Raw genomic sequence first — 11,564 nt, 5'->3', positions numbered from 1 at the left:
TCAGCTGCATTACAATAAAATTAAATTTAAACGAGAAGACTAGTACCTAATATTGAAAACCAGTACCTAATAAGGAAAGAAATGACAATGGATATAACTGAAAATAAACAGACTTGAAATCTGCTGAACTGCATGCATGCACGGATGAGGAGGATGGCGAAGGGGCGGATGCAACCTCGCTGATGTCATGTCCTGTTGAGGGATGCAAACGCACCTATTAGAAGTACCAAAACCTGGAGCGCCATTTGCTCATCGGGAAGTGCAAGCTCGTTTCAGAGAAGTATACTCTTTTAGATACCGTTAAATTGGCATACGCTGAGAGAGTTCACGAGGGCTCCACTATTCAGCTAACATTGGCTGCCCCGACCACCACTGAAGTCTCTTCAGAATGTCCCTTGGTGCAAGGCTGGACTCTAAAAGGCACGAAAAAGGCCACCCGTTTTAACGAGAATCAGCGTCAGTACCTCGATAACAAGTTCCAGATTGGACAGGAGAGTGGCCATAAAGCCGAAGCTGAGAAGGTGTCACGGGACATGCGCTATGCTAGGAGGGACAACGGTGAGCGGCGCCTCGACGTGGAAGAGTTCTTGACTGCACAGCAGATTCAGAGCTACTTTTCACGTACTGCTGCAAAATTGAAGCATGCAGTTACTGCTCAGTCAGGGCATGACTCCATCGACGATAACGATAGCCAGGCGGCCCGAGAACAGGAAGCTTTTTCTTCCGCCCGCTTAGCTGTCCTTCACCAATGCGAGCTGTTGCATCCCATTGTCTTTGACACACTGATCATATGTTCTTTGTACAGCAGCATCAAGCTGACCAAGCTCAGTGTTGCACAACTGAGGCTTATCTGTAGCTACTTCAACATGGACATAGAGGAACAACAATCAAGGCGAAAAGCGCCTTACATTACTTTTATCTCGGAACTTGTAGGGTCCTGTTTTTAAGAGTGCTTGCGATGTTATCGGAATGTAAAATATCCTCTGATAATATTACTTGTCCAATTTGTTATATTTTGTTTTCATGCAAACCTATACTGATGTTGTAAATATCGTTATTATTCCATCTCTTGTACCGTTCATTCCGTTCCTGAGTGCGTTATGTTGAAGTTAAAATAATCGTATATTTAGGGCCGGGTAGAAAGCAAAAAACAATAGCAAAAAAAAATCCGCGCCCACAATCTAAGTATCTGTCAGCGGTCTCATGTAACAGAGACTGTAACGCATATTTTTGCCGTTGACAGTGAATTGAATTCTGTAACCGTCGAGAATGCTGATCCGGCAGCAGATTTTTCAAGCCTAATGCAAGGTATGGAAGATGCTGCTCAAATTTTAAGTGTTAGAAAGCAACGTCTGAATGACAGATGTTCCGATTTGATTTAATTAAGCGTGCTTTGACCTTGATAAACATATCGTGACCCGTTTACACGTTACGACTCGTGCTCTAAAAAACCGGCAAACTCTCAAATTTTTCCTTAAAGTTATAGCAATCAAGCAGAACAGTCTTGGAAACATTAGTTTGTGAGTGACAGCAAATATTATTAAAGCGCTAAGTTTCGAAAATATATTATCGTTATGTTTGTGTGACCTTTCGACATTGGTACGCCATTCTCGAAGAGCTCAAATTTCACGAAAGTACTGCGTGTATTTTTCGACCTCAAAAATTTTATTTTAAGTAGCCCATGGTTTTGAAAATGGATTTTGCAAGAAGAAATAGTGCTCTTTCACGTGGAATAAGTCTCGATACACAAGGCGAGGTACCAGTCAATGATTTTAGGCCGTTAATTTTGTGAATTTTGCGGAGCAAAAAATCGCTCGAATTATTGTAAATACTGGAAAATTTGTCAAAAATTCAGTTTTAATTTAAACTGAGAAAATAGCCACTCAAAATGTGTATTATCGTCTGCTTTATTTGATTAGTTGCTAACTGTTTCGTGACAAATGTGTTTTGATTATCAAAGGAGGTCTCAGCGGTGTTCGGTATCAGACGCCTAAAATCTGGTCTGAGAGCTGCGAAACCAAGTTTATCTCCGCACGTCCAAAATATTTATCGGATCGAGGTAAAATATGTATTTTTTGAAGTAGTTCACCGAGGGCTTTCTTGAGAATTTTTTTCAGATTTTTCGTTTTTCGCTATTGCACGGCCCCAGTTGAAAATTACTGACATTGACTCTTAAGTCGTAAAATCATACTAATAATACCTCGTCCGTAAATGCTAGCTTCTGATTGGTAGACTCGGATCAACTGACGCCTGCCGTATTATTTTGAAAACGAAATTGGTCTTTTTTCTTGAAACAATTAGGGATTAATTGTACCTGTGAACGAATCGGACTTTTCCGTGTAACATTCACTCGTGGCTGCGCCACTCATGGAAATTACTCGGAAAAGCCCGATCTGTTCACGCGTACAATTAATCCCTAATTGTTTCTCAAACAGGCCGATTTCCTATACAAACTCACGCAAACTGAACCGAAAAAAAAATCCGTTGAGTAGTTAAAGGAGCTCAGTCACGGTTTGCGCATATTGAAAAGTTTAGCCTCAATTTTTCAAATTCGTCGTTTTGTAATCCGTGTTAATCTTCTCCATCCTTAGCCATCCTTGTTCCTTTATGGTTTATGATTATCTCTTTGTCGTTTTTTTATCTTATTAAACTGTTATTTTCAGGTTTCCCACCATTTAAAGGTAATTTTGTATGTGGCCAAAATAACTCAAAATACCGTGACTGAGCTCCTTTAAGAACGTCAATAGAAAGACTTAACGACCAAGTTGTATCGGCGTCCTGCAGTTAATCAAAGATGGCGAACCTTTTAAAATGTGTCATTTAGGTGTGATATGACGTCACCGTTGACACGCGATTAACACTAAAGTAAGTAAGTTTTGATGTTTTACGTGCAATGTAAGTCTGGTTACTATTGAATTAATACCTCTTAAGATACATATAGAAGGAGCACATAGAGCCCTCTCCGAGACTAGCCATGATCCTTAGAACTAGTATCGCAGACTGATATGCCTCTTTCAAATTGCCTCATGGGCTCATACAAAAGATAAAAACATACAAGAGTGAAATATACTAGGATACAGGCCTCTTTATATAATAAGAGTGATTGAAACAAAGAATTATCGCAGCAGGCGCATTAACGTAGCGCTATATTACATAATACAATAATACAAGCAGAAGCTAAGGCCAAGCTCCAAGTTGACAGACGGCTTTGGTATTCGTCTTCGTCTTTCGTATTCGTATTCACTGTGGCAGCGACTCCAACTCACGGATCAGCCTTCACAGCCACAACAGACGCTGTCCCCGAACGTGACACCCAAAGACACCACTCCATGGTCCTTCGGATTCACTAATGCACTATATGTGGAAGCTGAATAAATGCTATGTCAAATTATGGCCTTCAATAATTGACAACATTTTGTCAATTCATTGGTTAACAGCCACATTTGTCAGTGATACGCTAAATCAACCAGAATCGGTGATACAAGGTATTTTCTTTACAGTTCTTTTCACGTTTTGTCGAATTTCGCGATATCGCCAGCAGTAAAGAAGAGGATTTAACGACGAATTGAGCAGAATGAAAAAGACTGACACGTGATTAGCCACCATAAAGGACAATTTAGATTTGTCAGTTATCAGCAAGATTGTAGTACACGAGTTTGGAACATAACAAGCAATGAAAAGAACATAAACAAACATTGAGTTCATCGCTGATTTCTTGGCTCTGAACACCTCCATTGCTTGATCATTGTACAGCTGACATTGGGTTAGTATTTGATTCTGATGATGTCTGACAACTCTGTAGATGTGAACATATACCACGGTTGTCACGAAAAGTCCATAAAATTCGATGACCGCAACCACCGTGAGATTATGCGGTTCAGGAATTGAAAGGAATATAGAGGCAGCGATGGCACTTGTTAGCCACAAACACGTTAGGGTAATGTTAACACGCTTTGAAGTGACGAGTTCTTGATACCGCAAATGGAGAGAGATGGCGAGGAATCTATCAACAGCAATTGCAGTCACGGTTAAGTACGATGCTGTAACTAGAAATAATATAAAGAAAAGATAAATAGTCAAAAATGTAGGACAGAAGATGTCAAAGTTGCAGTTTCCACTCGCTACCATCCGTAAAATCACCGCGATGTTCGCACCAAGGACCAACTGCGGAATCAGTGCTACGGCAAGATCAGAAACAGCTAGGCTTAGAAACAAGCTCTTCAAAGTAGCGGATATGGATGACGCTTTCCACAGTGCTCGAATAACAAGGAGATTTCCTAGAGTTGCCCCGACAGAGAATGTTAAATTTAAAACACTAGAGACTAACATTCATGTTCCGTTAAAATGTGCAAGTGTTATATATTCCTTCAATTTAAGATTGCAGAGCTGAACAACCATGATTCGGATGATTCCAAATTGTCGTCGTAAGTGAGTTCAGTTCAGGCTATTAGCTAAGATCTTCAATTGGCGGGGAAAGTAAATTTTACCAGTAATCTATTCCATTTTCGTCATACCCATTAACCACCTACCAATGACCGAGTCATTAATAAGTTGTTGCATAGATAAGCTGTTTATCATATATTGATCACGTTGGTTTGACTATTTTTTTCAAATTTATTATTTAACACTTCTTTCCCTGGGAGATCATATTTTTTTTGAAAATAGTGGTAGACAATTTATCAGTTGTTGTCTTCACTTTTTTCGTCTCCTTCATTATCTGCTCCTGCTCAAGTGAATTAAGTTTTCCATTGCAGTTTCCTCCCCTGACATGCTCGATCTTCTCCTTGCGTTGTCTTGTTTTACACCCGTCCAATATTTAAGTGGCTAACAACCATAATTATCCCAAAATCTTCATCTCCGGAAATCTGACTGATTCATAGTCTCTACAATGTTAGTAAGAGAAAATTTAAGAAATTTTTATCTATGAATATTCGAAAGGTTAGTTTCTTGAAAATAATCCCATTCAAGCTTATAGAGCGGAGCTGGATAGTTAGTCGTCAGTAAAAAAATATTAAAAGTAATCATTTTTTGTAGACTTCCTATTACATAGCATTTGATGTCGCCGTTTTGACTCCAATTAGTAAACCTTTCAACCAATGCTGAAACAAAATTTTACCGTTTGTCTTTTCTTTTTCACAGAAACCCAATTTGCGGTATCACTGAGACACGTCATTTCCAAATTATACTGATTTCGATGCATGTTTGAACAGCCTGTTTTGGAGTATTTAAATTGACGGCTTGAAGATGTGAATGTGTTAATACTGAATGTGTTCTTACGCCAACTAAACGTTTCACCATTAGATCATCGAAGAAAAAAGATGTGTTCAGTTTGAAAAGATTTTCGAATTTAAAATCGACGCATTTCTTGATCGTTATTTCACGTATTACGCCGCACAATGGAACCGAAACCTCGTAAGTTTTCATTTTTTTTTTTCAACAGAGATAGAGAAATTTTTTTTCATTCGTGACACATTAACTCGGCATTAGTGGTGTCATTTTCACCTATCTCTTATTTTGTCTTTGGTAGGAAAATATATATGCAAATATCAGTGTCAAGATGGAACTTAAGTGAGAATATTCCTCCCACTTACGTGTGCGGAGTTTGGCAACCATGGTGAGCTTCATAACTCTACTTATGAGACCATTCTTAATTAGAGTGTTCACAGAGCATAGCCTGCGGCAAAGTGAACCAAAAGCACTATTAGAAGTTTGCACGCAGCGCCCAGCAAAACATTAACTTTACGGGCTTAAAACTAAAAAAAGACGAGTCATATATATTTTTCGTTTACTTAGTAGTGGCTTAAAATACAACTTTTTGAAGGAGAGGTTTCAGAGCCACCTCAAATTTTTGCAACTCTAAGGAAGCGCGAAATCTGCTCTAGCAATTAGCTTTTAAACATTGCAATCAGTTGAATCTTAACATGCTGATTTCAATTTGGTATTGAAAATGGGGGTCACCGGAGTCGTTTTTGAGTTATAAACCCTTAACTCTTACATCGTTGCTATGGTAACCTGACTGCAACTTGCACACCAATGATTGGGCATTTTGTCGAATGCCATTCTTGTGGGTATCAACTGAAAAAGAGTGGCAGTGTTATGTTATCAAAGTGGAAGTGCTGCATGAAACATTCTACGTTCAAGGCGACGCCAGTTAAAAACTAGGTGAATACAGATTCCTAAGATAATTATGATAAGGTGGTCAAGATGCACTGAGTACCTCAACTGGCTAAGACTAGGTGATCACTGTGTGGAAGCACCATATCCAAGGCTGACAGCCGATCACTAAACTTGCCCAAAACAACTGCAAAATAAACATTTTTATATATTTTGTTTTGCCTAATTCAATTTTCCGCCTGAACTTTTCAAGTTTCGACCGAATTGCCCGTACATACTAATTCATAACATTGCCTCTTTAACAAAAAAAGCCCTGTTTTTGTCGAAATAGAATACAGGAAAACCATGTTTGCAGATTTTATACCCTTTACTTTGGAGAAATGCATATGTACTTCATTTACGGTATATTACAAGTCTAATGACGTTCTAGCGGTGATACAGAGCTAATCTATATATATATTTTAAACTACGATGACAATAGTACGTAGCAGGAACAACAAGAAGAATAAGAGCAGCCATACCACTGGAGCTGACCTAACTAAGATTAACAAGCCGGGCCAGCAGAGGGCTTGAAGACGAATCGGAATTTTTTCAATAATTTTGTCGCATTTCACTTTTGAAGATCAAAAGACTTTTTCATATAACTGTTAGTTTGTAAGTAGGTGAGTTGTAAGCTGGCCAAAGCTTGCGGAAATATAGGCCACATGGATATCTCTATCGAACCTGGCTCTGACCGGGTATTATTATACGGAATTTTATATTTGTCTATATTTTGTATGGCCGCCTGTTCTGTTTTCATTCATTTATTTATTTATAATGGTAATTAAACTGAGTTGAGTGCAATTTGGTCTGAAATCATACGCGTGATTTTAAAATCGAACGAGCGCGCAGCGCGAGTTCGATTTGAAATCAAGTTAACAAATGGTAAACGCCATAGCGTGCACTATTGAGTTTTGGATGCACGCGGGAGGTTGTTAAGCACGAAAGAAGCCTAAGAGTCGCACGAGGCGATAGCCGAGTGCGACTCTAGCTTCTTGAGTGCTTAGCAAACCTCCCAAGTGCATCCATAACTCAATAGTGCACGCTATGGCGTTTACCATAAACAAGCGCGCGAAAATTCATTTATTACAACCGACTGCACACCAGTAACTGGATAAAGTTTCATCTTCAGACAACTGTGAAGACAGTTTCGCATTTCTGGCAGAAGGACGTCGGTCATTACTTTGGAAACAATGTCTGTCAAAAGATTTGCTTTGTAAACATTAGCACACACGTCAGCAGCGTACACCCATGGGCAAATAGTAGGCGCTAAATTAACCAATCAGAGCGCGCGCTTTGCTTTAGTTATGTTATAATATGATTTCAGACCAAAATTGCACGACACGAAGTTTAATTGCCACTTTATTAGATTCATTTTGAAATGGCACAATTTTATCGCCTTAAATTTTAGATTTTTGGTGTATTGTTGGTCATAGTTCTAGTAGCCGGTTTCTCAAAAAAAAAAAAAAAAAAAGAAGCGGAACCGGAAACGCCTTTACGTCCATTTAGTATGCAAAACGATGTCACGTGACGAAAACTCATCCGAGCATGACAAAGAAACAAGCAGTTTTGAAGTCCGAACGAAAATAGTCAAAATAGTCTACTTCAGATATAAAAGTTCAATTCTCGTCGCCTGAATCAATGATGGAAGGCCATTCTTTCTTCTGTGGTTGAGGCTGAGACTTTTCATTGTCTTTGGAGAAGGAATTTGAAGGTGCATCCTGCGTAATTCTGGGATGGATTTCTTTTGAGTTGTGAAACTCCCTCGAGTGCACGTCACGATGCCCAGTGGATGGTACGTTTTTTTTCTTTCATACCGTTTAATGGCATGATTTTAAGGGAGTTCAGCTCGTTATCATCTCCGTTTCTTTTTGTGACCTCAGCGAAGGATTCAATACTCAGGACTTTGTCAAGTTCTTGCGGTGCCATTTGTTTCAAGATATTTCCAAGATGGCGGGACTAGCACCAGCTTTGTAAGACGTTCATTCATTCACTGTTTTGTGGAGCGGGGCGTAATTTGACCATGTTTATTCACAGCGACAGAGTTGAGCTCTTTTGTTGCTTCGTTTGAAACTACCGGAAACCTGGAAACATCTACCCTCTTGAGATGGCTCTGAATTTGTTGTTGTGTGGTTTTCGTTTGTTTATGTTTTACTGGACTCGGTATCATTTGGATCGTGAGCAGATGTTAAAGAAAAATCGCCAAAATATCCGTCAAAATGGACACTGAAAGTTGGAAACTTCCATTAAAGTAGGTCTTCATCCTTAAGAAGCTCATAATCGTCATTCAGAAACTGTAATCAATTAAATTCGGCGATTTTTTTTTGGAAAAAAACCAACAATAACAAAGTTTTGGCAATAGTAGTTGCAAAATTCTCCACATTCCTGAAGTTTTATTAATTACTTTAAACTAATCTTGAAATCTGATTGGTTGTTTTGTTTTACTGTTCCATTCTCATTAGCTGAGAAAAAGATGCGATTTAGAGCAAAAAATAGTGCGTTTCGTGAATAAATTGCATCAATGAGAGCCAATCAGATTGCAAGGATAACCAGTGATTTCAAAATGGATTTAATAAATTTATCTATTTATTTATTTATTTATATACTTATTTTTTATCTAAGGCTGTATTGAAACGTTTTGTGGTTGATGTGTTCAAAAATGGGACACTATTCCAACCATTTGAAGAGCTTCTGCCTGAGAGACCGGGGCAGACTTGGAACTGAGGGTCGGCCGATTTTCCTAAAAATCCACCTACAAAGTTTTTATGCAGACTTATTTAAAATGCCAAAGTTTTAGCTCCATAGATCGTTTTCTGCCCGAGTTCTGAATATCAGCCACATGGAGGTCCTGTAATGTTAATGTTCGACAAATTTTGGACACTTTTCAACAACTCCCTCACAGAGTAAGAAAACATTTCAAACAAAACCGAAGTCGTTCACCCAAAGCCCAATGCTTAAGCGTTTATAGGCAGAGATATTGGCCCGCAAGAATATTTCTCTTGTCTGTACTGTAGGCCTCTTATAAGCAAATCAAGAGGAATCGGAAATGACCTATTTTTCAGGCCTATTATTTAGAATACCTAAATAATTCATCAAACATGTTTAGCATCCCTGTAAAGGTTATCCCCTAATGTAGTAATTTTAAGAAAAAAATACCAAGGTTGAGGCTTTTTGACTTTGCAGAAACTTTCAGCCCACTTCCGGTAAAAGTCCTTGGAAGACGTCTACATAAAAATAATTCCCATCAAATTTCTATGACAAACTTTAGATCAACGGTCAGACATACCTACCATGGTAATGAACTGTCAGCTTTACTAGTAACAGTAATAATCTTATGAAAAGAGGCTCGGCATCTATCTTTTTTGCCATGGGGAGCTTCTCCAACGAAGTATGAGTTTTAGGATTAATGTAAGTGGCGTTATTATAGATGTATGGCTGTTTTTATAAGCCATCAAATATTTTCGCTCGCGCGTGATTGGATTAAACGCGTTACGTGACTGAATATTACCCAGCTAAAACTGGGAAATATCCCAGTAATATTCCCCAATTTTCAAAACCGTGCGTGTTGCGAAAAATATTTGAAGGATAATAGACACAATAGCCTCCATTTTGCGAAAAAATATGCTCGGATATTTGTCCTTGGACATTATCTGTTCCTCAAAGCTCACAGTTTTCCTTGAGCTACATTCTCGGAAAACTGTTCGCTTCTCGGAACAGATGATGTCTAAGGATAATTAGTATCACCCAACTAGTGGACTAATGCAAATCCTGCATTTTGATTGGCTACGCTACTAGGGGACTACTAGTAATAGTCATCGAGTAGCGAAATTGGCGCCATCGAGCATGACGCTTTCTTTCGTTTTATTCCCAAATAAATATTTCTTCAACTTGCTTTTGCTAACTTTATTATTACCTTTTCTGTCCGACTAGTTGGATGATACTAAAACAATCAGACCCTTCGCTCTCAAGGGCCACGGGTCTAATTGTTAAATATCCGAGAATACTTTTGCGCCAAATAGAAGCAATGGTTTATATATAATCATGCCTTTATGACGATCGTCGCCTAATAAATTGCGCAATTTCTTGAGGCAGCCTAGCAAATATGAGATTATCCATCAACGGAGTTTTAGGCGAAGTTCAGACGCCGCACTTCACATGAGCCGAATCGAATGCAAATGAGAAAAATCCTTTGTTCTCCCTCAATAGCATTCGATTCGGCTCATGTCAAGTACGGCGTCTGAACCGGACATAATCCATCCATCAGTAGCAATATCCTAAAGTAGCTAGACAAATGCTGCAGAAAATGAAGCTGATCCACGGGATGTTAATATATTACATTGAATTAACCATCTCTTACGTTGACGGGTTCAAACACTTTACGATGTATTTTTTGGTGCGTTTCGTTGAACTAGCCATCACGAGGGAAAACCGCAAGGAAAAGGAACACGTTGAGGATAAGAACGGTCGCCTTTGACATGGTGCGATTAGAGAAATCCTAACAATTCAACAAGCACATTCATGAATACATTACATCGAATGAAACATTCCATATTTGCTCGGTGTCGTTCGGTGTCGTATCAAAGAATGAAGCACACCTTCCCTCGCGTTTGGGAGAAGTGGTGGCCTACTCTGGATCAAGCAGTCCAAGCTCGAGCCCTTCCCGAGGTCACTGTGTTGTGCTCTTGGGCAAGACACTTTACTCTCACAATGTTCTATCCATCCAGGTGTATAAATGGGTACCAACGACTTGTTTGGGCAACCTGACACAATACTGGAGAGCAGTAGCTGTCTTAGCATTATGTATAGGTAACCATACGGTTTCGAGTTCAATTTGGATTTAATTTGCACGATTCAGCTTTTTGAAAACCTCACAAGTGCAAATTAATTCCAAATTGAGCGAGAAAAACCGTATGATTACTTATTAGTAATATAAACATGAAAAACTTCGCGTGGAGGAAATGCCGGAAGATCTTTCTTGAAGCCATTTTTTCTCGTTAGAGAAAACTTTTTTTAAAGTTTCCGCAAAAAATTTTCGTCATCATTTCACGTGATATCATTAGCTTACAAAATTTCCTATTGTCTTTCAGCCAGTCATAATCCGGAATTATGATTGCAATTTGCTCTGGTATTACACTTTTTGCACTGTGTCACACTTGAATTGCACTGTTCTCAGCCAATCAGAATCGAGTAATTTTTTCATGTATATTATTAGACAAGTTAAACGATATAGCATGCGTGCCGTTAGCTAAGTGATGATTAAAAGTTCGTTGTAGTCTGTGTACCTTTTATAGATCCTTTCGAAGACCACAAATCTTACTTCATAGTTCTAAGTTAGAAACATATTCAGATATTTTTCGTTCCTACTTAGACACAATCCCGTTCCCAGAGTCTTTCTTCCCCTTGACCAGCGG

General features: G+C 38.8%; 2 protein-coding genes across 2 annotated transcripts; one reads left to right on the top strand and one right to left on the bottom strand.

Annotated features, from left to right (window-relative positions):
* Window positions 1-247: 247 nt before the first annotated feature.
* Window positions 248-1,663, top strand: LOC149099967 (uncharacterized). The gene has a single exon (XM_089276592.1). It carries the CDS (start codon window positions 534-536, stop codon window positions 945-947), a length of 414 nt encoding a protein of 137 aa, XP_089132718.1. The 5' UTR covers window positions 248-533; the 3' UTR covers window positions 948-1,663.
* LOC149099966 (melanocortin receptor 4-like) lies at window positions 1,664-4,447 on the bottom strand. The gene has a single exon (XM_089276591.1). The coding sequence runs from the start codon at window positions 4,327-4,329 to the stop codon at window positions 3,463-3,465; it is 867 nt and encodes a 288-aa protein (XP_089132717.1). The 5' UTR covers window positions 4,330-4,447; the 3' UTR covers window positions 1,664-3,462.
* Window positions 4,448-11,564: the final 7,117 nt, after the last annotated feature.

Source organism: Orbicella faveolata, unplaced genomic scaffold (assembly GCF_042242905.1).
Source record: "Orbicella faveolata isolate gen_17 unplaced genomic scaffold, um_ofav_v1 contig_41, whole genome shotgun sequence".
NCBI lineage: Eukaryota > Metazoa > Cnidaria > Anthozoa > Scleractinia > Merulinidae > Orbicella > Orbicella faveolata.
The sequence above is the reverse complement of the archived record's forward strand: the minus strand, read 5'-3'. Positions and strand labels throughout refer to the sequence as shown.

Excerpts from the sequence above, each read along its gene's own strand:
- LOC149099967 (XM_089276592.1), top strand. The coding sequence starts at position 534 with ATGCGCTATGCTAGGAGGGACAACGGTGAGCGGCGCCTCGACGTGGAA.
- LOC149099966 (XM_089276591.1), bottom strand. The coding sequence starts at position 4,329 with ATGTTAGTCTCTAGTGTTTTAAATTTAACATTCTCTGTCGGGGCAACT.